At 40.7% G+C, this 27,585-nt stretch overlaps 3 protein-coding genes across 3 annotated transcripts; 2 read left to right on the top strand and 1 right to left on the bottom strand.

Moving 5' to 3' along the window:
* Positions 1-147: 147 nt before the first annotated feature.
* Positions 148-9,345, top strand: rcl1 (RNA terminal phosphate cyclase-like 1). Its single transcript, XM_084571740.1, has 9 exons — positions 148-345; positions 833-904; positions 1,171-1,346; positions 1,952-2,026; positions 2,156-2,280; positions 2,933-3,058; positions 3,171-3,327; positions 8,075-8,178; positions 9,175-9,345. Exons 1-9 carry the CDS (start codon positions 216-218, stop codon positions 9,326-9,328), a joined length of 1,119 nt encoding a protein of 372 aa, XP_084427866.1. The 5' UTR covers positions 148-215; the 3' UTR covers positions 9,329-9,345.
* Positions 9,346-9,412: 67 nt separating this feature from the next.
* LOC311507419 (annexin A3-like) lies at positions 9,413-14,847 on the bottom strand. The gene is made up of 14 exons (XM_084571741.1): positions 14,179-14,847; positions 13,812-13,844; positions 13,670-13,717; positions 13,281-13,368; positions 12,625-12,719; positions 12,423-12,536; positions 12,089-12,179; positions 11,897-11,976; positions 11,471-11,527; positions 11,130-11,223; positions 10,605-10,700; positions 10,438-10,496; positions 9,994-10,116; positions 9,413-9,859 (listed from the first exon to the last, which is right to left on the bottom strand). The coding sequence occupies exons 2-14, from the start codon at positions 13,821-13,823 to the stop codon at positions 9,803-9,805; spliced, it is 1,014 nt and encodes a 337-aa protein (XP_084427867.1). The 5' UTR covers positions 13,824-13,844; positions 14,179-14,847; the 3' UTR covers positions 9,413-9,802.
* A 105-nt stretch (positions 14,848-14,952) lies between these two features.
* Positions 14,953-27,245, top strand: LOC311508059 (ER degradation-enhancing alpha-mannosidase-like protein 3). The gene is made up of 20 exons (XM_084572680.1): positions 14,953-16,644; positions 16,790-16,835; positions 17,578-17,678; positions 18,716-18,755; positions 18,892-19,004; positions 19,172-19,325; positions 19,515-19,649; positions 19,805-19,910; positions 20,000-20,097; positions 20,271-20,396; positions 20,506-20,589; positions 21,339-21,422; positions 21,612-21,736; positions 21,844-22,009; positions 22,154-22,311; positions 22,400-22,517; positions 23,436-23,609; positions 23,800-23,965; positions 24,055-24,246; positions 24,903-27,245. The coding sequence occupies exons 1-20, from the start codon at positions 16,481-16,483 to the stop codon at positions 25,175-25,177; spliced, it is 2,625 nt and encodes an 874-aa protein (XP_084428806.1). The 5' UTR covers positions 14,953-16,480; the 3' UTR covers positions 25,178-27,245.
* Positions 27,246-27,585: the final 340 nt, after the last annotated feature.

The raw sequence follows: 27,585 nt of genomic DNA, 5'->3' as shown, positions 1-27,585 counted from the left end.
TAGTATTAACTCCAGTTTAGTGATTTTATATTATTCAGACAGGTCTCCTTTTTAGATTTGACTATCTGGCGACATCTAGCGACCCAATGTGACCACGCACCCGTAAGAGAAAAAAAAAACTTTTTGGCCCTCTTGCGTTGCCGTAATCTCTCGCTAACGCCTTCCTGGACAAACACACGTGGATTTCACTGACGCCAGGCACAAACAACAATAACATGGAGAGCCACGGACTCACATACGACGGCTGTAATTATTTCAGACAGCGGCTGGTTTTGTCCACACTCAGCGGGAAGCGCGTTAAGATAAAAAACATAAGGTCTAAGGATGACGACCCGGGGCTCCGCGGTGAGTTGCAGCTTCACTCTGCATGTGGCGTCGCAGTTAGCTCCGTGGCTAACGAGCTAGCTGTTACGCAGTTGGGAGTGTGTTTAATCGCTGGGCGTCAGGGGTGGGAAAATGATGGGACAAGTACTAAATATGTAAGATAAATTTAATATTATGTTCCTGCACTAATTTGTGTTACTGATGAGCCTGTTTACAGAAGTCAGTCTACATGAATTAAGATACTTTATTTTGGCATATGAGAAAGAGAATTTCCTGAAGTTCCCACAGTCAACACAATAATACTTTTAACCGATTCTTTGACTTTAAACTAATTGTTACTGGATGCAGAATATAAAAGAACATCAAAAGTACTCTGACATAAATTTTTATATTAAGATTTTGCTGTTGCTCTATAAAACTATTACTTTTATCTATATATATATTCAGCTGTTGGAGGATGTTTGGTGTGGCTCTCAAAATATATTTTTTTCTGCGTATCTTTCTCCAGATTTTGAAGCCAGCTTCATCAGATTGCTAGACAAAGTGACAAATGGCTCCAAAATAGAGATTAACCAGACAGGTGAGTGTTAAAATGAGGGTTAGTTACAGACCGTGTGGTGTGTATAATTACTGTTTTCTGTGTGACTGTAGAGATTTCAGCGTTGTCCATTGAAATCCCTGTAGTGAAAATGGAAAAATAGAATTATAGATAATGTTGTGGTTTGTATGCTGTATGTGATTATATGTAATTTCTGCTTCTTTTCTATTGTAGAAATGATAGCGCATACAATTACAACTAGTCTGGCATGTTGGAGACTCCTTCACTGTCTTTCCCTTCTTTTCCAGGTACTGTGTTATTCTACCAGCCTGGCTTGTTGTTAGGTGGCACTATCGAACACGACTGTAGCCCACAGCGCTCGATAGGATACTATCTGGAGGCTCTGCTCATGCTGGGTCCTTTCATGAAGACCTCCCTGCAGGCCACGCTGAGGGGAGTCACCAACGACCCCACTGACCCGACGGTGAGCGCGCACACGCACAAATACGACCACCTTCTAACCACCGGTCATTTGACTCACCCAGCTCATGATCGGACAGGGTGGGGCTGAACCTCACTTCAGCATAGAAGAACTTTGTTGTGTGGTGCGCACCTCCCAAAGCCGTGGACACTGCCCTCTTGTGCACAGATTATAATTTGCATTAATAAGACGGTTGAGATCAGCATCGGAACATGAGTCAGTCGTATTTGTAACAGTTCAAAGGTTTTTCTCCAAATTACAGCAATTTTCCTCAGATATTTTATTTTCATTTTGCCTGTTTTATGCATTATTATCTTGAGTCCATCTCAGACGCCACTTGGTCATTTTTTTAGCTCTTTCCTATGAGCTGCATCGTTTCAAAGTGAATAATGTCAACAAACGAGACGCACGAAAGCAGCGAGAAGTATGAATTGGAGACATTGGAGAGAGGTGTTGTCATGGAAACAGTGAACAGCGTCTCCGTTTGGTGCTGCTATGAGAATTGGTCTATTGTAGGCTCTTGCCCTGGTGTTCTTTTGCAAGGTAGCTGACATTTTCCACCGTCTGCAGAGCGAGTTTCAGGATTTAACCGCCGTGTTTTCTTGCAGGTTGACCTCCTGAAGTCTACAGCCCTCCCCCTGATGAAGAAGTTTGGCATCGATGGAGAGGGCTTTGACCTCAAGGTGAGGACAACACGGTAACCGGTTGGCAAGCACAAATAAAGTCATGATGTTTTTACATTAGAGTAGAGGACTTACATGTGTAAACAAGTGTTTCTCGGTCTGAGTCTCTCTGTGCTGCTACTCCCTCAGGTGGTGAAGAGAGGCATGGCACCTGGTGGGGGAGGAGAGGTAGTTTTCACTTGCCCCGTCCGCAGAACCATCAAGCCAGTCCAACTGACCGAGCCAGGCATGATCAAGAGAATCAGAGGAATTGCGTATCCTTGACATGAATACTGGAAGAAAAAAAAAAAACTTTCCACAGTTCAGTCTAATTGTGTTTCATTTTAACCACTAGGGGCAACAACTAATAATAATCACTGTTGATTAATTAGTCATTTTACTCAAACATTTTTTTAAAGAAATGTCTGTTAAAGGGGAACTACCATTTTTTACAACCTGGACCTTATTTCTGCTCTGCACCACTGCTTCCTGTTTACCCCATTAAGTAGGTATGAAAAATGACAGTGTAAAAAAACAGTAGTTCCCCTTTAAGTCACTTTCCATCTATATTCATATAGATGCCATCTAAGTTCAGGGCTCGCCATATCTACCAGAGCTGAAATGTTTGAAGTTGCTGCTTTAAATATTTAGCATTCTCTAACAACAGTTAAATAGCAAATACACTTGCAGTACTATAGTACAAGAAAAATGCCAGTTCTTCCTTGGAGAAGAATAAATGTAGATGTTTTTTACTTGCTAATCCAAAAAGTCACCTGATATTGAGTCCGTTTCAGCTCCAGTGTCTATCTCACAGTTACAATCATCTCTGTAGCTGCTATAATGAGAAGTTCATTTATGAATTGATTTGATTGATTAGAATAAGTATCCACACATCTGCATCGGAGGCCCTTGACGTTTTAAATCCAGATATTCGGTGCGAGTTTCTCCTCAGATGGGCAACAGGATTGTGGAGTCGGCAAGAGGTGTCCTCAACAAGTTCATTCCAGATATTTATATCTACACCGACCACATGAAAGGACCCAACTCTGGCAAGTGAGTATCTCGGGGGAACATTTAGTAACTGTTACGGTATTCTGAGCATCTCTGCATCACTCAGTGGTTGTTCTTGATAAGATGGTAAATTATTTGCACTGCTTTACCGCAGGTCTCCGGGTTTTGGTCTGACGCTGGTAGCAGAGACGCTGAACGGCTCCTTCCTCAGTGCCGAAATGGCATCCACGCCGCAGGGTCAGGGAGAGCCTGTGCTGCCAGAGGACCTCGGCAAGAAATGTGCCCATCTGCTTTTGGAGGAGATATATCGGGTAAGCTTCTGAAATACACATACTCCTGTCAGGGCATTTGAGATTGCAGTGTCTTGTCTAAAAAACAAATTTTTCTATAAAGCCTAGCAAAAGTCCTTGTGACATGGTGCACTGTGCTTGTTTACACATCCTCTGCTCTAATACTGCTGCAGACAGCTTGAAGCTTCATTCTTTACCAAACTGGTCTTTAAAGAAACTGCCATTCAAAATACAAAGGCTGTCCTGTTTTATTTGCATAATGCAAATAACCTTGAAAGTGTTTTACTGCACACGCTGATGTCTAACATGGCTGATAACAGGGTTACAGAATACCTTGCAATTCGGATGAGGCAATATATCAAACAGGACAGAAGGGAAGTAGTCACTGATATCAAATGTTTAGTTTTTCCGAACGCCAGCATCAAATAAACCGCCCGAGTTTGGAAAAGCTCCTTGAACTAAAGGCCAATTAATGGTCTCTGTGTCTGTGTGCTTGGACAGATAGAGACATTGAACTTTGTTCCATTTATACTACAGGGGAACACCCTGGTCTGCTACGTGGACAACTGGTTTACGGTTGCCGATGGAAATTCAAATCCGTTTTTAAGAGCTAGAATGTCTAATCATCACTGAAGCATGTCATGAAAGAGAGCCAATGACATAGTCAGATTGATATTTATGGTGTGTTGAGTGATTCACAAGATCACGTATTGATTAATATGCAAGATAACTTTTGGCATTTGGAATGATTTTAAAATAATCTGTTCATCTTTGTACTTTTTTCCTGATAAATTATAAAGGTGTGGATACAGCAAATGGCTCCACACAGCCTCTTCTAAAAACAAACTACTTTCTTTGAGTCTTGGCTCTTGCAGTGCGTACAGTCTCCGCTCACAAATGTTAGATTGCACAGACATTTGGAGAGGTCTCCAGATGCAAACTTGGACGGAGCAAGAAATATGCATTACGTGGACCCTTTAGGTCCACAGAGGATTTGTGTTTCTGTTTGTGGTCCGGACACTAGCTCCTGTCCCAATTCCAAAACCACAGCTAAAGAGCAGCTAACCTCTCGCTTCCTCATTTCCTCCAAGACAGATCACCGGTGAAAGGAATTGAATCTTTAGTTTAGGGAATCACTTAGTGCCCATTTACCCAGTTGAAAGTCTGACGTTAATAGGTGCTGATGACCACCTACTTATAAATATTTTGTGAACCTGACATTAAACTATGCGCTAGTCCTGCTGGGGTCCATTTCTTTTGTTGGTCCTGCACTTATAAGCAGGGCTGCAACAACTCATCAGGGTAAGTGGTTATTACGATTAGGTGAATACAAGTCAAAAGAGCAGGAATACTTCAAACAACGACCTGATCAAATGGACAGTTTGTAAAAAAATGTAACTGCGTACCACACCAGCACTGCTGCTGCTCATTAGCACCTCAACAGTTTCCAGATTGATACATTGCTGTTTTCAGGTATACGCCAAAGTTGCAGATATGTGTCACAGTGACACAGGTCTTAATTAGAGTGACAATGAAGGATCTGTTTGCTGCCCGTCAATGGAAGAAAAAAAAAAAAGTCTGAATTCTCGGGGAATACCTGACATACACCACTGGGACACATTAGAGTCCCATCACGCAACAATGATTCGTTGCCCTTGTTTACTCACATTCCCTGGTAATGACCCATGCCTGCCATTCAACTGAGAAACAGTTTGTGGCTAGAGCCCCAATGTAGAAAAGCAGATAAAGGATAAACGGGTGTTTCCTTTTAGAATCGGATGGTTTTATGACACGTTTTTTCCAGTTTCATTGGGATTGATGCTATAAATTTCATGTAAGTATTGCTTTAATGTTGAAGAAGATAGATCATTTATGTGGATCCCATGGAAGCAACCAAATTTCCAAAAAGCCTTATAACTCTTCCAATCATTGGTCCCCCGACTTTTTACTTCAAAGTTGAGCAACTTCTGAATATGATTTATAGTTGAAAAATTAACTGAAATGAACCAAGGTTTTGTATTTTATGCCCTTTTAAAATGTTTGTAGTAAACACTAGGTTTTATTGTATATGCTTATTTATTCATGTGAATCTGTGGAGCGTGAAAATGTTCAGTATTATTACTTACTATAAAATCTTAAATTAGGGAAACAAATTTTCAAAACAATAATGTGATTTTTAACAAAAATTATAATAATAATGGGATAGAAAATACGGTGCCCTTCAATAAATACTGCTAATTCAAATGGGTTATTAAAATTGCAAGAATTAAATGTTTTTTATCTGAATTAAATGTTTAAAGTTTAGTCAGATGTTCAGAGATCAGAGTTCAAATGTCATTAATGTTATTTATTCCTGAAATACAACGTTTTTTAATAGAGTTTGTTCAAATAAGGAATTCTTAAGGGAGAAAAAACATTTTATTAGTCCACATTTCTCTGCTCTTATGGTGTGACTGTAAGACAAATGCCTCAACAGAATATGTACAATGAGATTCTGTGACTTCAGTTCGCCTCCACATGGCCCTGCCTTCTCAGGTCTCTCTATTAGGAGCCATGTGAGTCCAGTTAGCTGGTCAGGGTAGTGCTCATTATCTCTGAAAGAGGAATATTGTTGGGTGCATCCTCTTAACTCCTTGGTCAGTGTGCGGAGCTAACGTTTTCTCTTTAGCTGCCTCGGCGGGCAGTCCCGTAAATGTTGCTCCTGGCAGGTCGATCCACCAGCCAGGTTTGGAAACGTAGCATTTGAATAACTGCTGATTTTAATAGTTAACTGTTGGAGGTTTGCTACACCTGAGAAGAGAAGAGATGGTGCCGGGGTAAAATGGATGAGGCTCTCGTGTTGGAATAGTTGATTTTTTTTGTTTGTTTTTTTTTAATCCGAGAAAGGGAGATGAATTTCCTCAGTTCCTATTAAAGGGAAACGTGGGTGCTCTGTATGTGCGCGTCTGTTTGTTTTCTGGTTAATCAGTACAGTCTTCTAGTAGTAAACCAAAGCTTCACCATGGACATTTTGTTTTTGGAAGCAACATCAACACAAGGCAGGAGCTGATGTAAGTGGGGCTCTCTATTTGACACTGAATTTTCTATTTATTGAGAATTTTGTTTTATGGATATATTTATACTACTTCCTGTGAGAAATGTTTTGCTCTTTTGACATCTTATTCTGTCTGAGAGCTACAAATAAGAAGGGGAACTGTATTAGCTGTCACATAACGTGTCTGAAGACGTTAAGAGTCCAACGTTTGACATGAAGTATTTTGATCTGTAATAGGAATGATGTTAAACTGGATTTAGGAAACAAGCATTTGGCCTCAGTAGCTATCAAAAATAAAGCTAGGGTTTTTTTTTCTTTAATGTTTTTCAAATTAAATTACAAAAATTTAGATCGAGTAAGTTTAAATTCTTGGAGGTTAACATGCATTTTATTGCTTTACACCCGTGTTTTTTTTTTTTTTTGTTCTTTTGACTTTTGAAAAAGAGATTGGCTTTCGTTCAAGGGGTTCGAGGGACTTTTCCACGAGGCCGTGTGGTCGGCTGGGGGCTGCTGGCCTCTTGGGATATGTCAGCTGTTTCTAGAAGGCATAACATGTAACTAGAAATTAACTTAATGTGTAATTTTTTATTTTTATTTTGGTTTATACTACACTTAAGTAAAATAGGCAGATGTGTTGAGAAAGAAATAAAGTTGGTTTTGCTTATTTGTTCAGATCAAACCAAAAACCAGTTTTTCAAAAGCTCGCTATCGGACAAAGTTCCAAACTCCTACATAGCTCCAGTGAGATGATTTAAGTCTCACTTCTTTATTCAAATGCACTGTATTTAATATTAAATTATCCATTAAATGAGAAGGAATTACACATTGAAAACATGTTTTCTAATAACTATTAAAATGTGTAAATGCTGAAACATTTAAAAAAAAAAAAAAAAAAACTTTTACGTATTGATTTATATTTAGAGCTCACCACTTGTAAAATAAATTCAGTTGATAGAACGTCAGCCCCATCAGCAATAAAAACAACGCCAGCATATTTTCACCATGGTTTCAGTGATCAGATTATATAATTGAATCATATTCCTGCTGACAAGCTGTCACAGTGCCATAGCGCTGCATGACTGGGCCACACGAGAATGGGATGCACAACGCAAGAAACTGATCCGTTCTAGCTGCAGTTAAGCTTCGGCCCCGTCAGGTTGGTTCTGCCGATCAACTGGTAAAAAAAAACCTGTTTTTTTAAAAAGAGTCTTGGGTGTGTCCTGCATGGGCCTCTTCATACGGGTCGGGAAGCCTCACATAACTCAAGTTGAGTAATCACAGTGGAATGTGCATAGTGAAAGTGAATCCTCTGTCCTCTAAATTTGTAGAAGAAATGGGGAGCATGAGGCAAACTCCTAGAAATTCAGAGTTGCTGGAAAATTAAGCATCTGGGGAAAAAGAAGGAAGCACATTGTAGGGAGGTGAGCCGCTGTTGCGACTAGAAACCAAACGCAAACAAGCTGTTGATGTACGTTGTGCAATACAGTTGTTTAGGGTAAAAAAATACTTGAGATGAAAATGTAAAAGTGATTTCTTTTATATCCACACTAACATGATACAGCCTTGCTCCTGACTGATTCAGTCTTTGGACACATGTTTATGTTTAATCTCTAATCAGGAGCTGGTCGCTGCCAATGGGTCGACTTTCTTTCCTCAAACATCACCTCCATGACATATTTGATTGTTGTTTTTGTTGCTGAAAAAAACACGGCCCCTCCTCTTTGACTGTTTTAGGGCGGCTTCGTCGATTCAACCAATCAGAGCCTGGCGCTGCTCCTGATGACCCTTGGCCAACAGGATGTGTCGAAGGTTCTCCTCGGACCACTGTCTCCATACACGTAAGCCGCCGTCATTCAACAGCCCTCTGTCCCACTGAGCTTTACAAACAGCCCCATGGGTTATTCATAAGTTAATGTACAGATGACAGAGTGCACTCAACCCTGCTTTTGGTTATTCTTCGACTAGTTCTTGGCTACTGATAATATCCCTCAGTTCTCGTTCCACTGTAGCGCAGGCACTGGTGGCTAAATGAAAAAACAGAAATGATTAGCAGTCTTGTTATTTTTAATAGTTTTAGAGTATAAGAAGATGGACAAAACTCTCTGCAATGCCAGTTTTGAAGCTCAGTACAGTACCTACATCTGCCGCCATATTGGCATTTTATTTGCCGCTTGACCAAAGAAATGGTTTCTTTGAATGCAAAAATTTGTAAATTAGTAGTCTCAAGTACAAATGGTCAGCTTTAACCTTGGAAAACTTGCATTATCACAGAACTCGGCCAGCTGTACTCACATGGTTGTTTACACTGTAGGTTCATGCACAGGTCAAAGTGTGATTCTTTGAGATATTCACATTTAAAGACACACATCACCTACACCCATTATGAAAAGAACTGAGCATTAGCTTACCTCCAGACATCTTCATCGTCGAGGATAAAGAGCGAACAATGAACTGTCCATTTTCAGTTATCATGGTACCGGTGCTGTGTCCCTCTCAAGTACAGTACTATGATAACTGAAGATTGGCAGTGCCATCACAATGCACTCTTCCTCCTACTCGGGTAATGCTGAACATGGTCAGCAAAAACGTTTAAGTCACTGATGTGATGTACTGGTTTTATTACTGTTTTTGTCAGAAGACTTAAGGGTGCTTGATTAACAAGAGGACTGATGACTTTTACCAGCTTCCCGAGAAAAGTCCTCGGACACTTTGCTCTGGTGTCCCCAGTGTGTATTCTTCGTTAATAGTTGGTATATTATCTACATCTTTTGAGATTGTGATGTGTAAAATTCACTGTGAAAATGAGGCATTAAACCGAAACTCTCTCTCTCCAGGATCGCGTTCCTGAGACACATTAGAGACTTCTTCCAGATTATGTTCAAGATCGAGGTCAAGAAGCCTTTAGAAGACGAAAGGAAAGGAGGAGACAAAGTCATGATGACGTGTGTAGGAGTTGGATACAGCAACTTAAACAAAACTCTTAAATAAAATGTTTTTATAAATGTTGTGGTGTCATTTCTGGATCTCTTTTCACATTCACATAAAATAGAATACAGTAATCTATTTTTTTTATTAAATGTGACATTTAATGACATTAATTATTAGTTACAGATACATCAGAAGCATGTAGAAGGTAAGAAATGTTTGGTTAACAGCTGCTATCAGTCACATGGAAGGAAATGTTCTATATCTGAAAATACATTCAACAGCATCTTCACATCTAAATGACACATTCTTCTTAAATCTTGGTGTGCTATGCATTCAGTATGTGAAAATCTAGTTTCACACATGTTTAAACGTTACAGGAATTCCACATTATAAAGCATTTCTCCCTGTTAGTTCCGGCCATCCATATGCATCCATATGGCGCCGTTGCAAAGGTCAGCGACATCACTAGCTGCAGCTCTTCCTGTCTCATGTTGTTAAAGCTGCACGTCACAATCCATGATTTGGTAGATGGAGTTAGTCCTCTCCACACAGATGTTTGAGGGTGTCGCCGTAACTCCCCGACACTTCAGACTACACAAATATGGAGGGAGACGAAAGCAGGACATGGTGTTTGACATGTCAAGAAGATGGATATCTTTGGTGTGATTTAATTCCTGTCCTGTGTATTAAGAGGGCATATTTACTTTGTTGGGGTGTGTACTGACCTCTAGTTGGGAGTAGAGAGAGCATCCAAACAGCTTCTTGTACTCTGTTCTGATGTCCAACAAATCAATCTCTGAGCGACTGACGATTATCCTGGTCAGAGTGGACTCTGTGGTCCCTGCGCCCTGGACAAAGGGTGAAAAAAAAAAAAATGAATAAATGGTCTTGCAGTCCTCAGATACTACAGCTATCCCTTCTTCACATTATCCTGCAACTTTGTGTTTTTTTGTCTGTTGACACATTTCAACCAATGTTGCTCATGTAAGCGGCAGCAATAAAACATGGCTTAAAATTCCTTTCCGCACCACTGCTGACCAATACAGTCTGCTGTGGCTAAAAGGGGAATCCAAACAATATGTGGAATTTGTTTAGTTTTATTTTTGGAGGGCTCTAGGGTTAAAAAGGGGCCCCCATGATGCAGATTCATTTCAAATGACAAAGTTTACCTTCATGCTCTTGAAAAGCCTCTCAGCCAGGTATGCAGGGACATTCTTCACACACTTAACTAGGCAGAAGAAGAAGTTATAGGCATAACTGATGTGGTGCACCAATTGATTTGTTCCATGCGATGATGAAAATGCAACACAACAAACAACATATCTATGTTTCTCACCGACAGCCACAAGTAGTTCCTCTAGGTCTCCGGACATCTCACTCTCAATGCTCTCCTGTAGAGTCTTTTTGCTAATATTCTTGTACTCTACCAGAGCTGTCAAAAGAAAAGCCAATCTCTTTTCACTTCGTAAAAGCACAGGCGGTCTTATTCAATTGTTTTGTACTATATACCTGCAAAACTAACGGAACTTAACATCAGCCATAAGCTTTATGTGAAGCATAAACTAGCAAGCTTTAGCGTGTTAAGCTAAACTGAGATGGCTAACATGTTAGCATTGTCACTGTGTCACTTATTAGGGGTTAAATCCTCATAAAATACAAAATATTTAGTTTTATCCAATTTTCTAGTTTTTGAGTAAATGCCTGCAATACTAATGACATAGCTACTATCAGCTTCAGCATGTTAACATGACTGCATTGCCTCAACATGTTGGGATGCTAACATGCTCAGCGTTTAGCTCAGAGCAACACACATACATTTTACCACAGGGCAACTACAGAAAATGTCAAGAGGTGGACCCACTTTGTCGAAGTTGGGGAATGCTCCTGTGGCACAGGATGTCAATAAACTTCCCTTCATCGGTTCCCCACTTCTTCTCTCCTGCTTCATACAAGGCCTGTGTGCAATGAGAATGGACTTCAGAATATAGTGTACACAGCTACAGTTTTAGGCTAGGAACAAAAACTAAATCAACATGCACTGGCTGCGCTACTATTGTATGTAGCCATATAGCTACATGGGCTTCTTGGCTGTACTGAGTGTCAATACAATACACAAGTAGTAGTAGTAGCACGAGCGCTAAATTTGCATAGAAAAGCAGGTGGCAAAACCAGTGAATGATCCAAATATAAATATAAGTATACCTTAGCATCTGCTTTGGCTTTGGCAGCGTCCACATTGGTGCTCTCATCTCTCTTCCCCTGTGAGGTAGAACAAAATATTTTGTGATACTAAATAAAAAATGTAATATATTTGCAGACACGTCTGTAACATGATTTTTAATATCCTCGACGAGAAGCCTCGTAACAAATGTTGAAAACGACCTCTAACCAATTCTCTAACTTTAAATTTTAATTTATTCCATAGCATTTAGACATTAAACTAAGTAATCTGAACCTGCTGTTGTAGATCAGAAATATGAAACAGTTTTTTTTTTCTTGGACTGTGCATTTTTGAGATAAGTTAGGAATGTTCAGAGCTGTCTGACTGCAATAAATATACTGCTGTGCGTCTGACTCTCATTTGCCGGGAATGCTAGCACATCGCTGTTTTAAGTTAACGTACAGTACCTCAGCCAAGATGAGAAGTGCTTTGCTGTAATCCCCAGACACCTCAGACTGCAGATCATGAATCAGCGACCTTCCCGTTTCTTGATGAAACAGCACAATGCAAAGAATTGTGCAATGATTGGTACATGTTGCATCATGAGCAGCTATAACTTGTGTAATACGGTGTAATACTTTGAAGTTGGAGTTACCTACCTGCCATGTATACTTCAGACAGGGCACTGATCTGTCTGTTGGATCTGGAGGCAAAGATTTCAGTGAGCGTACTCTCTGTGGTCCCTGCACCCTGAATTTGAAGGGTTAAATAAACCAGTTAATGTAGTCTGTAATCTAAAAACTAAAGTCAAATTTAATGAAACAAGTCTGAAGTACAGAACGTCTGTCACCAGCTTGCAGAACTTTGTCAGATTTATTTAACATTGAGACAGACACTTTTCTGGACCCTGTCTATAAAACTAAAACTCCTTGTAGCGTCTGCATACCAGAAGGACACATCTTATAACCTGAAGGCACTTTAACAAAGTCTCACCTTGATGGCTTTAAGGATTTCATGACAGTCAAAGACAGCCGGAGGTGTCACCAGAGCAACTAACAAGTCTTCAAAGTCTCCATGAGTGTCGCCCTCCAGGTCTGCCACCAAAGCCTGATGGAGAACAGAAGGCTTACTACAGCACGCTGGTCAGCGGTTAAGATAAATTTACAAATGTTTAAAAATAAGTATAGTCAAATACCCTTCCTGTGGCTTTCTCATAAGCCTTAGCGATAAGCTGACGCTGAGCGTTACTTCTTTGGGTCAACACCTCGATCAGGGTCTTTTCTGTTGTGCCTAGGAAGGGGACAACATCAAAAAGACTTAGATCACTGCTGTGTGACTTTGATGTTTTCCAAGTCCCAGCTGACCAAAATCACACAAAAAATAACTGAGGTACAATAGAGCAGCTACTACCACGTTATTTGAGATAAAATTATTTTGTGTCAATGATGTCTGGGGGCTTTGAATAGAACACTGCTTTGGCTAAAAATACTGTCTGACGCCAAGGTACAGTGATGATATTGTTAAATATAGCATGCTCTTAAACTGATATTGATTTTTAGGCGGGTTTTGTTTTAGGTGGCTAAACAGATCTTGCTGCATTGACAGCAGTTCATTTGCCTTGCCTCCCAACCAGTACTCCAGCCTGAACCGGGGACGTGCCAACAACAATTTACTGTAAATAACACACAGACAATAGATAAGTACATCATACAACCATCTCTTTAAAGCACCACACATCTATTAAAGGAGCTCTCTTTGCTCAGTCCTGCACTTAATTTAAGTTCTTTCACACATTTGTCTGATATAGTGGACTGTCTAAGAAATGAACTAATAATGGTATCATGAACTTACCAAGGCCCTCAATGGCTTTCCTCAGGGCAGACACATCTTCGTCCACTTTGAAATTCGCCTTGTCTTTCACAGTCCCTCTCACAGTGGACTGATGAACACAGAAACACAATCACTGGCTCCAACACAACAATGGAAAATGATTTGCGCAACTGTAACACATTCCCACATAAGCTACTCTTTCGAAATTGTCAGAGTTTACCATCATCTGTAAATTGTAATATATTTTGCAATATTTTGCTTTTATGCATCTTACTTTTGTAAAAGTCTCTGTCTCCTTGCAACTTTATGGGAGCAACTGCAACAAAACTATTACCTTGAAGGACTGATAAAGTATTCTGATCTCTATAACCAGGATCCTGAACACTAAAGATAACAAGATGTTGACTTACTGTCACAGTCAGGGAGGAGGGGGAGTCCAAGAGCAGGTCCAAGTCATCCTACAATGCACATCAACACATATGCTTAGTGGCCACCTGTATTGTATGATATTATGAGCCTATGACATTATTTACTCAGTCTGCAACTACTCACCCAAACAGACATGTTGTTGAGAAAAGTTTTCAACTATGGGGAAAGAAAAATCACACAGTATCATCACCACCTCACATCATTTCCTTCCGGCTGATTTTTCTCCATCTGTACTTTTGACATCCACTTGAAGTTTCATGTAAAAGCCCACACAAAAGCTGCACTGCTCTGACACTATGGAGTAGACTGGACACGTGTGAGCAAACACAGACTATAGAAAACCAAGTCTGTAACGTTTCAAATATCGACGGCTGCAGTCTAACATGATGCAAAGCATGAAAATCATAAAATGGAGTCAAATACTAAAGACGCGTACGCACATAAAGGTGGCGATCAAAAGACATAAAAAACAACAACATATTTTTCTTACCTAAGTGAAAGGGGTACGACTGACGTTCCAAGAGGAATTTCACAGTTCGCCAGAAACGCCACACCTTTGAGAGTAGTTGAGAAGTCAACGCCTCATATTAGATGGAGGAAGTTGAATCACAGGATGATACGTTTTTCAGAAGCTCCTCCTCGATGGTGGGAAGGTAACAGTGGTGCACTGACTCAGGCGCTGACCACTGGTCCTGACAAAGCAAAGAGGGATCAGTGCCTCTCATCTGCTATGTGACTGCGCAACAACACTAATGCTCCGATTAATTAGATTCCGGCGAAAAATCGTCAAGCTTAGATATTTTACTTGTGTATTACAGCCTACAAAGTAAAGATCCTTTATTTTAATGCACAAAAGTGTAAGCAATTAAATCAAAAGTAAAAGTTCTTATTATTTCAGATGTTGGCGCATACTTATCAACCGATTTGAGGGTAAACTAATAAAGTTTTATCATAACCTGGCACCATAAATACTTGTTCATTATGTTTTTCACTGTCATTCAAAATCTGCAGTGTATATCAAATAAGGCAGTAAGGCAGAAAAAAAACATACAAATAATAAAAAGGCGTATAAAGTAGCACAGAAAAAAGTAATTAGTTAAGTTTACTTAGTTACTTTCCAACACTGAACCCAACCCAATAAAGTGTCCTGATCATGTTTGCTCTAAGGGCGGATGTAGGCTATGTAGCTATGAGTCAGAGAGAACATATTTTCATATCTCCTAATTAATTAATTAATCATCTTGTGACTTCTCGGCGAGATGTTTAATCATTATGCGTGCCTCAGTCTTTTGCCAGAGCCAAAAGCACAAAATGTATTTTCGATTTAGAGTGTTTGGTGAATGCAAAACAATGCTGAGGATGGGTTAGATGGGTCTCAACATCCTATGACAAAACACTAGATGTGCAGAAAGCTATGGCAGCTCGTAGCTTCTGTTATCAGAGGACCACCGTGAAAACCAGGCAAGACCATTATAGATGCCAATTTATAGAAAAAGATGGATAAAATCCTGCTGATGTACGGAAGCGTTGCATTGAGAGGAGAATGGCCATTGCGACATCTTGTGGCTAAAGGTTTGACACTACACACCTGACCTAATTTAGTGAAGGAACCATGAAACAAACGAATAAGAAACGACACTGCTTGACTTCTTTTGTAGGGACGTGTATGGTATGGTTCAGTGTCCTGTCAAACGTTGACACAGACAGCTAATATTTCTTATTCTTATTCTTTACAAACCGCATCCCCCAGACTCCACCTACTCAGTGACGCATGCATTGGCTTGTTTAGTACCCTAAGTAGAGCCTGCAAGGCAACATTCCTTGATAACAATCCGACGTCCGTTACCTCCTCAGTCTGCTCATTAAGGATAGCCCTAACCTCAAACTTATGTAATCCTAAATATAGCCAGATGAAGAAGAATGCACGGTAAGCGAGGGACTTGGCCACAGAGAAACTTTCACTGTACCGTACGTGGCACGAGCTTTGCCTGAGAGACAAGCTCAGGGCAGAAGTTTCTCACTTCAAGTCCAGCCCCGGTAGCCGGGTAGCAACAAAGCCTGTCCGATCTTTGACAGCTCCGTACTCGACAGCAGGGTACTGTAGAGACACTTGGCGACGTGTCATTGTATTTCCAACCGTTTGGCAGTTATTTTACATGCCCTTGTGAACCTTTTGTTCTCAGACCAAAATTACGTTTTGAACTATCTTACTTTATTTATTTAGCTTGCTAGCTAACTAACTAGCACTGCTGACGGCGAACTAGCAACTTGTTAGCGAGCTAGCAGCAGGGATCCTCCCAGCACTGTGGTGGCTAGCGAGTGTTAGCCACACTGTCACCGTGTCATAATTTGGTAACGACTTAATGTTTATTTTACATTTCTATAATCATCAAGAAGTCTGCTGTTAGCCCCGTGTTTGACGTTTTCCGGCGACGCAGGTGCTTCGCGGTCAGCCTGGTTTTTCTGTACAAGGAAGCTAACGTCAACAGTGAGCAGCTCAGCTGTAGCTCGCTGCCTCTTTTGTTTACATGGATTGTGGTCATCCTCAGTGGTCTGTGAGCATGTGGTGGTCGTAACAGGGCTGTGTCGACTACATAACCGTCAGGGTGGAAACATGGGAATGGAGTTAGGAGGTAGCTAACGTCGGGTGGCGTTAGCCAATGCTCAACTGTTTCTCTGCTGAAAAGAAGATGAACTGGGATCTAGTGGAGGACAGTTGAGCCTGCTGGGTTGTTTGACTTTGTGTGGACGTTGGATTGAGAACAGGAGTTTGTTCGTCCACATCTAAGCCGATGCAAGACTACCTGAAGAGAACAGGAAATAAACTTTGCTGGAAACTGGACCAACCTTCGGGCTTAGGCATGATGCTAAAAACACTTATGGTCATCAGTCTTCTTGGCTGGGCGAAATGTCAAGAGAGCCAGGTCATGACATCGGAGGAGAAGACTGTTATCAGGTGATAAATGCCTTGATGGCCATGTTAACACTGGTTATGTGTGCTTGTGAATGAGCATGTATGTGTGTGGAAGCCTCTGCAATACTGAAAACATTACTCTGTTTTGTGCATTTGAGTAATCTAAAAATTTCCCATTATTTTGCAGGCAACAGATTGTTGAAATGTTTGATCACGCTTATGGCAGTTACATGGTAAGTTCTTCACTTTGATGTGGTAATGCGTGTTGCAGCTGCTCAGAAGAAAGTTTAATCAGCGACTGGCTGAACAGATAGATCTTATTCGGTGAAGTTTGCAGAAAGTAAATAACTCAGATTTGGTTACACGTGAGCCAAGAGAAAAAGGGGATCTCTGGGCACTGTAAAAGTGTGGTAAAGGGTGTAGCTGGAGAGCTAAAGTCAAGAAAAGAGTTAGAATCACGTCACGAAAGTTTTACACGTAAGTTGAGTCTGTATAAGTTGAAAAACAGGATCAAGCACAGACAGAGACGGAGAAAGGAGCAGCATGTTCCAGAGTGTGTCATAGAAGTGAAAACTGGAATAAATACTCAGATGATCTGTCAAAAACTGAGCCATGGGTAAACTTGTTATAGATTGATATAGGTTATTAATTGTGAGGTGTAGAAGAGAAACAGGGGTGAGATGATTATTATTATTATTGTTAGAAACAGATTTACCAATTTCATCCCTTTGTTAAAATGTCTATGTTTTACTTTAACAGTTTTACGACATACCTTCGTTAAAATGTCTGGAATTTCTCAATCTCATTCCTGCAAGAGCTGGAATGTGTAGCTGGAGAAATTTGGGGAAAGCAGTCAGTGAGAAAGAAGATTGTTCTACGAGTGAAGGACGAGTTGCAGAAGCATTTAAGCTCCGGTCCATTTCTTGTAGGCTGTTAAATGAAGCTTGAAATCAATCTCACTTGTTTCTGCCCCAGAAATATGCCTATCCAGCAGATGAGCTGATGCCTTTGAGCTGCAGAGGGAGAGTGCGAGGCCAGGAGCCCAACAGAGGGGACATAGATGACTCATTAGGAAAGTGAGTTTATCACCCATTCACATTTGAATACTTGAAAGACGAGTTCTACAGATTGAAATTCCTTCAAGCATACAAGCCATGTATAAGCGATCGGTTCAGACTGACGGCATGCGCACATTTTAAAGCCTAATGTCTGCATTAACATGCTTGTCTTTAGAGCATTACTTGATGGGGAAATAAATACTACTACAAACCACAGCCTCCAAAATGAAAACGCAGTTTAATCAACTGCTGTCTTTGCTATGTTTAACTAATGCTAAATGCCATAACCTTCATGAAGCTAAGCTTTGGGGTAGGACTGTTGAATTAGAATGCATTTTTTTTTTTTCACCAGTGTACCTAATGAAGTGGCCAGTCAATGTACTTTCAGCATGATCTCAAAAAGTGTTTTGGATTTACTGTAGCTTACAGTTTTATACAACTGCAAACATTTAAGCTGTGGACTTGGGATACGTTCACTGGTTCGAATCCACTCTACATCCATGGCTGAAGTACCCTTTAGCAAGGCATCCAACCCCTAAAAATGCTCCCCAGGCACCTTGTATAGCTGCCCGCTTCTCCAGCTGTGCTCACTACTCTTTGTGTGTACAAATGTGTTGTTTTTTTTAAACGCAGAGAAATTCATTGTACGATTTACATTTTTTTCGTTTAAATGAATGAGGATTGCCATCTCTTTGTGCAAAGCATTTGCATCGTCAGAGAAGACAAGGACTCAGTAATCACTGCACGCTGTGCTCTGCCAAACAGACTCAATTTAACATGGAGTAGATGCCCTAGTTTTTCAGATACATACAATTGGATGCCAGTTAAAGTAAATAAAAGCTGCAGAAAGGCCATAAAAGCCATGACTTAAAATGTATTGGATCAATTTATTTACCTCACATATTGTGTAATGTAATTTTACAGCAAATTCAACAGATTTGATATATAATAGTACGTGTTTCATTAACTGGATCAGTGGTAAAAGTGGGACATGGGCTCTACCGTGCTGTCCTTGCTCTCATCATTTCATAACATATGTTCCACATTTTCCCTAGGTTTTCTCTCACTCTGATTGACACCCTTGATACCCTGGTGGTGAGTACTTTCCTTTCTTCTGTTCTTCTTTCTTCAAGAATATAAACTTTTTGCTCTATTCTTATATTTGAGACGTTTATCTCATTAGAGTTTTTATTTATTTATAATTTTGGTTGCTGCCGGTGTGTGTGCGCAGGTGTTGAACAAGCTCGATGACTTTGAGGATGCAGTGAGGAAGGCTGTGAGGGATGTGCGCCTGGACAACGATGTGGTGGTGTCAGTGTTTGAGACCAACATCAGGGTTTTAGGGTAAGAAACCTTCTGATTTTTATTTATAACAACATTTATCTGGTTATTCCGCAACATATTACATATTACTAGACTGAAGTGTCCTGTTGTTTAAAGTCTTTCAGCCTTTCTAATTCTGACGTTCCTTTGTAATTTTGTATTTTCTTGCCTCTGTTTATTCTCCTCAGTGGGCTTTTAGGGGGCCACGTGATGGCAGACCTGCTACGGCAGCGTGGGGAGAGGATGCAGTGGTATCGAGATGAGCTCCTACATATGGCCAAAGAGCTGGGCCATCGATTACTGCCTGCTTTCAACACCACAAGTGGCCTTCCCTACCCTAAGGTGTTTCTTATTTTACTGTTAAATAGGACAGGTCTGATTTTACATGCGTTATATGCAGATAAGGCAGACAGGCTAATCTTATTGAACAACCTTTAAACTGAAACCAGTACCTGAAGTAGTTTCTAAAGGGTTAAAGTTAGAAGAAGCAGTCAAGCGACAGTGATTCATTTGTTTTTTTTGGTTTACCAGGTGAATCTGCGGTATGGCGTCCTTAACCCACTTTCACGCACAGGCACTGAATCGGACACCTGCACAGCGTGTGCAGGAACAATGATCCTGGAGTTTGCTGCTCTCAGCAGACTGTCAGGAGAGTCTGTGTTTGAGGTATTAGCTTCCTCTGCCTCGAGAAAATGATGCCTTGCTCTATTTTATCTTTAGAACTTAAAGCTAATGCTGTGGTAGTTGTTGAAATATAAAATGATATATTCTAATAATGTTTTTACTACAACCATTTTAAGTTATACTCGTTGTTTTTATAGGAACACGCAAGGAAGGCTTTGGATGTCCTCTGGGAGAGGAGACAGAGAGGAAGTGACTTGGTGGGGACGGTCATCAATATCCATAATGGAGAATGGGTCAGAAGGGGTAAGGTTGTTTAAACAAAAACATTCTCAGTGTAAAACCAACAAAACCTTGGTAAAGGTACAAGTCATAATCTTCATCCTTCTTTGCAGATAGTGGAGTTGGTGCCGGTATCGATTCATACTATGAATACCTGATGAAGGCCTATATTCTTCTAGGAGACAATGTTTTTCTGCAGAGGTTCAATGTTGTAAGTCCTGCATCAGTGCATCAACAAACAACAGTAAATTGTACTATTTGGTAGCAGCTGTATTGTGCTCCGTGTGGCAGCATTATCGGCTCTAGTCATTTTGTTCATGTTGTGGTCGTCTGAGTTAAAAGCCTTTTTCACTGCTAATGTATTTTCTTTGATGTCTATAATAGCACTACAGTGCCATTATGAAGTACATCAGTCAGCCTCCTCTGCTGCTCAATGTACACATGCACAACCCCACTGTGAGCGTGCGGAGCTGGATGGACTCTCTCCTGGCATTCTTCCCTGGCTTACAGGTGTGTGTGATTCCATCTGAAGGCACACTTAATTGATCCCCTTTCTATATTTAGACACGGTAGAAGGCATAGATATCGTTGCACATGTAAATATGTATTGTTCGCATAGGTTCTGAGAGGAGATCTGAAACCAGCCATTGAGACTCATGAGATGCTTTACCAAGTCACCAAACAGCACAAGTTCCTTCCAGAGGTAAAGAATCGCTGCTCTTTTTTCTCTGTGTAATACTATGAAGGAGGCAAAGATGAAATGTCTGTAATACTCAATGTGGCTGGACAGCATGGATGACATACTCATGCATTCATTCATTCATTCATCTTCTGTAACCACTCGTCTTGTGAAGGATAACGGGACGGCTGGAGCCTATTCCAGCCGTCATCGGGCGAGACGGATAAAATACTGCATCTAATAAAATGAGTGTCTGATTTCAGCCTTCAAGATGGCTGTTAGGAAAGATGCATAACTGAACAGCTGAAACCCCAAAGTGCTCTCATCTGTGAAGTTTCAGCACAGCTTGTCTTCTCCAATAATTAGCGCTGATCTGAATGTTATAGTTTGCTTGTGGTGCTTTCTGCCAGGAAGGCTTTTTGGTTTCGGGGTCTATTTGAACCCAGATGATGATCTTTTTCTAAACCTAATCCTGTAGTTTCGGTGCCTGAACAAAACCGAAGTGAAAAACTCCCACAGCTGCATTCTCTTATAGAGTTCGTCATTCTTTAAACTATTTTGCCTGACTGAGGAAACAACGGTTGCTTTCCAGAATCCAGCTTTTATTGGTTTGTGAATAGTAAAATAATTCACTTGTAATTCACTTGATGATACTACTGATGATACGACGCAGTGATATATACCGTATTCATGAAAATGTATCTCTTGATGAAATCTGTTCATCAGTGTCAAGGACTCTAACGTCTTTCTTTCTTTGGTTTCTCTCCCCAAAGGCTTTCACTACAGAGTTCAGAGTTCATTGGGGCCAACACCTACTGAGACCAGAGTTTGCAGAAAGTACATACTACCTCTATAAGGTAATAAAACCTGATAGGGCTGCGTGATTCACAGAATTAAAGAAAGTATGGAAAAGTGGTTTCGCCGTCACAATCAGGCTAATTACTACACATTTATACTAAATATACAGTATCTTTTTCTTTTCCCTTTTTCTATCAATCTAAACGTACCTTGTAAGAGCGGTAAAGATTATATTTTGAACTCTACAGGCCACTGGCGACCCCTACTACCTCAGAGTGGGACAGTCCATAGTGGAAAAGCTCAATGCCTACGCCAGGGTGCCTTGCGGGTTTGCTGCTGTGCAGGATGTTCGCACCGGGACGCATGAAGACAGGTATAGTGTGAGACAAACACTGTTCCAGACATGTTTAACCTGACAAGTTAACTTACACGGTGTAAACGTCACGTTTGAATTTGTAATAAAATGTTCTTTGTGAACAGGATGGACTCCTTCTTTCTGGCCGAGATGTTTAAATACCTGTACCTGCTGTTTTCGGACAAGAGCCAGCTCCCTATTGATATTGACGACTACATCTTCACCACAGAGGCCCACCTTCTGCCCGTGTCTCTCTCCACCACTCAGCCACCCTGTCAAGGAAACAATACGGTGAGAGCCTCTATCACAGATTTGGATATATTTTGATATTTCAGCTAAAAGAATCAGTTCGTTAAAATGCTAACTGAGCCTTGTAATATGCAGTTTCTCATACAGTAGTCGGTGTGTTGTTGTTCAACTGTAACTGTTCTCCAGGAGACTGTTCCTGTTTCTCAAGAGGAAGATCTGTTTACACACTCCTGTCCGAGCACTGAGACGCTATTCCCCAACAACCCTTCATTTGCCAAAACCATCCGGGACAGCTACAAGTACCTCACTGGGGTGGGGCGAGCCTTCCACCCTCTACCCGTCAGGTGTGCACATTCACAAGGGGATTTTAAAAACAGTCTTTACTGTAATTGCTGACTGAGCGTTTAACCTGAGCGTGTTTACACTTTACAGGGAAATTGAACTACCGCTTCATGACAATGGCATGGAGCCAGTGGAGTTCTTGAAAAGCATGGGCATTTCTCTCACTCCACTGAATGAGGTCACCGCAGGAGACAGCAGAAGTCACAGGGTATTTTGGTTTCTCCTCATGTCAGAACCTGAATTTTGTTTTTACATTTTTCTCTTTTTTTTCCACCTAATCTCTAGTCAGATTTTACATAATTCCCTTTGAAACTCCTGTCTCTGTTGAGTGTTTGGACCAAGTCGGACCTTCCTGGTAGCAGTCTGGATCAGTTAGTGCTGACAGTCAGCAGATAAAATATATAAAGATTTTTTGGACTTTTCTGGAGTTGCTGATTGTCTGTTTTAAAGTTGGTACCACCCATAAAGCCTACATTGACTACTATTGACTATTGATTAAATAGTCACTGAGTATGTGACAAAGAGGCAAAAATCACAAAGCACTTTGTAAACGTGATCTTAATATACTGCAACTCCATCTACCATTCTAACTTTAAGGAAGGAGTGCTTTGTATGCAAAACACGTTTTCATTTCCTTATTTTGGATCATTTGGTTCCATTTATGCACTATCCACTTTACTTTGCACTTTATGCTATATGCATTGACAAGTCTAAACAGGTAAATTATCTATCCCACTGTTAAACCAATTGTCTTCCATATTGTACAACATTACATGCTTTAATCTTTAGAACTACAGTATGTCTTCATGATCTTCTAAGTTTAAACTTTTGATTTACGTTTAAGTTGAGTGAAGCAGTAATTATATCATGCGGTATCATGAGGTGGGATGCTATGATGTGTCAGTCATAGCAAAGTGATTGCCTAAGTCATCTTGCTTTTTTAAATCATTTATAATAATAGGCCTAAATTGCAAAGTTCAGTCAAGTCTGAATTGGGTCAAGATAATAAATGTGCTCCTTTAAATGCAAAAAAAGTGCCTGGAATGTGTGATAATATATAATACTGTATCACAGTGAAAGGAATGATTTTTTTTTGGATTTTTTTCTCAATCTTTCACCCCTATAGGAGCATAAAGGAGTGTACCGGGTAAGACTTGTAGCAGAAGTTAGCCAGACGGCAGAGGAGGAGGTGGTGGTGCCTCATGTTGTTCAGCTCATATCCCCCCCATTTCTGGGCAGGACTGTCCTTACCGCGGGACCTGCTAAGTTTGGAATGGACCTGACTAAGCAGGAGCACGGGGTGAGATAACAGGCTATATAGTAGCAACATCAAAGCTAGCGTCGCTTTCATGCTTTCTGTTTTCCCCCAAAACTATTTTGCTTTTATGCAGTTTTTCATCTTGTCTCATTTTTTCTGAAACATGCTCTTACACATTCATCCTCTCGAATGCAAGCAAAATAAAACATTAAACCACTCTCTTGCGTCACAGGTGAAGGGCAGCATAGTGAAAGCTTCCCCCTACACTGCATGTGGACCAATAGAGAATGCAGTGGAGCTAAAAGGACATATCGCTCTGGCACTGCGGGGTGACTGCATGTTTGCTGCCAAGGCTCGTTGGCTGCAGCAGGCAGGAGCCATAGGGGTCATCTTTATAGGTGAGGATCACCACAATGTGAGACCTTCATATTTGAATAACCACCAAACACTGAAATTACACATTTCCTATTATCCCCTTCTTCTTCAGACCACCGCGAGGGAAGTAACAGCGAGGAAACTCCCCTCTTCCAGATGGTTGGAGATGGCGACTCCACTGAAGACATTACCCTGCCATTGGTATTCCTGTTCAGCCGCGAGGGCGCTGTCCTCACAGCTGCCCTGGAGACACATCGCAATGTGGATGTGCTGCTGCTGCCCAAAGAGAAGCAGCTCGGACATGGTAAGGATCAGGGAGAGGAAGTTTAAAAGATAAGGCTGGTGATGTTCTACATTGTTGGTACTGTCAACAAACCCCATGACCCCAACAGCACATACCAAACACATTGTAACTTCCTCAGTCTCTCATACAGGTTTCATGCACTAGTGAGTATTAAAGAGCATGTAAATAAAAATAGATGTGCACCGAAATAACGAAACCACCACACTTTGCAGCCCTGTGGTGCACGGAAAGCAGTGCAGTAGACGTCTGTCATACAGAAAAAGCTATGTCATTTTGTGGGCTGCCGCACCGAAAGCACTTTTCCATAGGATTGGTACTTAGCTAGTTTAGATATTTATTGATGTGTTGTTTGTTGACAACAGGGAAAAAAACAAATATCAACTGATTTATCCTTCAGATTGATCAAGTGTCGTATACAAACCACAAGCTAGAATGAGAAGTGGATTGGTAGCCTCTCAAAAATCAGCCTGTGAGCTCCCCCTTGTGGACAGAGAAGACCGTGCTGAGTTTGTCATCACACATGAATATAATGTTATATTTATATTATAATATACCCAGCACTGCTCTGTTTCAAAAAGATGACCTCCTGTTACATGTAAGGATATCATTATATCAAATATCAAATTTTAATTACATTGTTTGTCCTCATTGTTTAGATAAAACCGAAAGGCCCGTCAGCATGAACATAAAACTCCGCCTGTCGGAGGAGGGGGTGCTGGAGGGGGGAGCAGCCAGTGGACCCACCCTGGAGTTTGTCTTGGAGAACGAAGAGGTGCTACTCAAGGAAGAGGAGGACGAAGAGCTCGGAGGAAAAGGACAATCGCAGCAGCAGTTCTGCTCAAAAGCCACAGAGAACGAAAGAACCGAACCGTGTTCAGCCGACGCCGCTCAAACCCCGAACTCTAACGCTGGTTCAGACACAAATCCGTGACCACTGCTGATCCCGAAGCAGCCAAGTTTCCAAACACTGGTCCCTTGTCAGTTTCTGAATGGCACGTGCCTCAGAGCCCCTCACTGCCCTACAGCACTGACACCTGCCTGCATGTTTACAACCGACGGAGAAGAGTCGTGGATTGACCACACCCGCATCCTGTGTTGACTTTGAGCCCTAAAGATGGCTCCATATTTATTTCACCATCTAGAGTACAGATTCTGCTCTGTGTGGTGCAGGAATTGAAGGGATTTATCTCATGAGACTAAACTAGGTAGTCAAAGGCCAAAAGCTGTAGGTTATGAAGGATAGGCTGTTGCTGCCTAAACCTAAACCTAGACTATAGTGTTGCTGTTGTAGGCACATATAAGGTGTTCGTGGACATACGTAGATAACTGACTAGAACTTAAAATGACCTTGAGGGAAAACATAGCTAAGGCGACAAATGTTTTATGCAATGCAATTTGCTTTTTTTTTTTTTTTTTAATCTAGATTGCACCTTTTTTTCTAAAACAAGTACTGTTTAAATATTGGTGAGTGGAATATTACCTGGCCAGTAGGTGGTGGTAGCTGCCGTAACTTCTCAGTGATTTAACGTGAGCGGATGAAGGAGATGAACTGGGACTGATTTGGACAGTTTATTTTTATTTTGTACTAGTGAGCAACTTCAGGGAATTTTAGGAGTGAATGCATTTTTGCAGGTTAGACCCATTTGAAGAAATGTGTGCGTGTTCTGCATTTTCTTTTTGCTATAAGGTGAGCGTGTGCATGATGTGTAATACGTTAAATACCCAAGGTATCACCTCCGCTGATCCTCCCGTCTATAAAAGGGTAGTCATGCAAGAAATAGATATGACCACCTTCATTCTTTTGAATTTAATTTAGGCCATTGCTATCTATTTCCTAAATACTGAATATCAGTGTGGTAAAATTTTCATTGATCATCTTGTGTACAAAACATTTACTTGCAGCCACAGATAACTAACTGGTCCTGGTTAGTTCTAGATGCAGCATTACGTGTTGGTCTGCAGTCCCACACTGCTATGCACTTTGAAATGATTGTCTGTGTCAGATTCGGACAGAAATGATCATTTTACCTTGTCTTTGCATTTGCTTGTGTTTTGCAATACTTAATTTACTTGCCAACTGTCTCTTAAAGTCACATTTATACTTTGTAATGATGTTTATATCCAGTCTAAACACAGGGAAAAGTCCATGGGGTTAGTTTCAACAAATCTAGTGACCATTAGATTGGCCGGAGATCGTCTAAACTCTAGCAACAAACTGGACAGTTAAGTCCTGCGCATTGTTACAAAGGTATGACTGAACTCTTTCCTGGGTGCATTTTTGTCACGATTTTAATGAACCATCTACTGCTCTGTCTCACACTCCCAGTTTCACCAAACCATTTCATAGGCATTAATATGTAGGTTAACTTAACGCAGCAGTTTATATCAATGCATAACTCTTCTATCAGCCATTTCATATTCACTTCGTTATTCTCACTAATACTAGGCTGCCTGGTTTTTGACTTCTGTGGTACAGGGAAGAATGAGCTCCTGTTTGTATGAGGAAGAACTTGAGTATGTTTCTGTCTGTGTAGTGGACCTTTTCCTTGATGCTGCTGAGCTAATTTAAAAAGTCTTAATCCAACACGATCTTCTTATTCTTTTGGTTTGTATAGGCTTTTACAATCTTTATACCTCAGGACTGTGTATGTAACACACATAAAAGGACCATGGGAAAGAAACAGATGATTCTCTTTATTATTTTTCGAGCTATTTAATAATCTATTCAGATGTTCTCTGAGGTCTCAAAAGGTGCCAAAGGAGATCTTTTTCTGTACTTAGATTCTGGGATGTGAGCTGAGGCCATCAAAATAAAATCCAAATAATAATTTCCACCTTTTTTCTTGGTTGGTGTCTGTATTTGAGGTAATATTCTTCATTTCCATACTACACTATACTGAGTATTATATCTGTGTTTTCAGAGAAAGACACTGCATTCATAGTTTCATGGCTATTTCTGTCAATGACAATTTGAGATACTACGCCAAAAAAAGACATCTACACCAAAATAAAACAGGAATGATGACGTTTCTGATGACATTATTAATGGTGATGGTGACGAGAGCAGTGACTCACTTGCCGGAATATACTGCGTATAAAAAAATAAAAATTAAAAAAAAGAGGCACAGTTGAAAGCTGTATGGCTAAATGGCACTGAAATCCATTACCTGTAATGGTTTTTGTTAGGAGATCATCTTTCAGCTTTCAGCAATTTCAGCAAGCAAATAGGCCAACTCTGTCTCCAGCTGCCATTCACCATTTGGCCTGTGTTTGAGAGAGATAAATAGCTGGCTTGGACAAAACAGACAACAATACGAAGACATAATAAATGTTTGTTTG

This window comes from Chelon labrosus (assembly GCF_963514085.1).
Source record: "Chelon labrosus genome assembly, chromosome: 22".
Classification (NCBI taxonomy): domain Eukaryota; kingdom Metazoa; phylum Chordata; class Actinopteri; order Mugiliformes; family Mugilidae; genus Chelon; species Chelon labrosus.
Note: the sequence above shows the minus strand (reverse complement) of the source record. Positions and strands in the feature narration are given on the sequence as shown.

Bases quoted from the DNA above. Each gene is read 5' to 3' on its own strand.
- LOC311507419 (XM_084571741.1), bottom strand. The intron at 11,977-12,088 runs GTAGGTAACTCC...TGTTTCATCAAG, and splicing joins GTCTGAAGTATACATGGCAG to AAACGGGAAGGTCGCTGATT. The intron at 10,117-10,437 runs GTAAACTTTGTC...CCCTTTGTCCAG, and splicing joins GGCTTTTCAAGAGCATGAAG to GGCGCAGGGACCACAGAGTC.
- rcl1 (XM_084571740.1), top strand. From the start codon at position 216: ATGGAGAGCCACGGACTCACATACGACGGCTGTAATTATTTCAGACAG. The intron at 346-832 runs GTGAGTTGCAGC...ATCTTTCTCCAG, and splicing joins TGACGACCCGGGGCTCCGCG to ATTTTGAAGCCAGCTTCATC. The intron at 3,328-8,074 runs GTAAGCTTCTGA...TGACTGTTTTAG, and splicing joins TTTTGGAGGAGATATATCGG to GGCGGCTTCGTCGATTCAAC.
- LOC311508059 (XM_084572680.1), top strand. From the start codon at position 16,481: ATGCAAGACTACCTGAAGAGAACAGGAAATAAACTTTGCTGGAAACTG. The intron at 16,645-16,789 runs GTGATAAATGCC...ATTATTTTGCAG, and splicing joins GAGGAGAAGACTGTTATCAG to GCAACAGATTGTTGAAATGT. The intron at 22,010-22,153 runs GTGAGAGCCTCT...ACTGTTCTCCAG, and splicing joins CCTGTCAAGGAAACAATACG to GAGACTGTTCCTGTTTCTCA.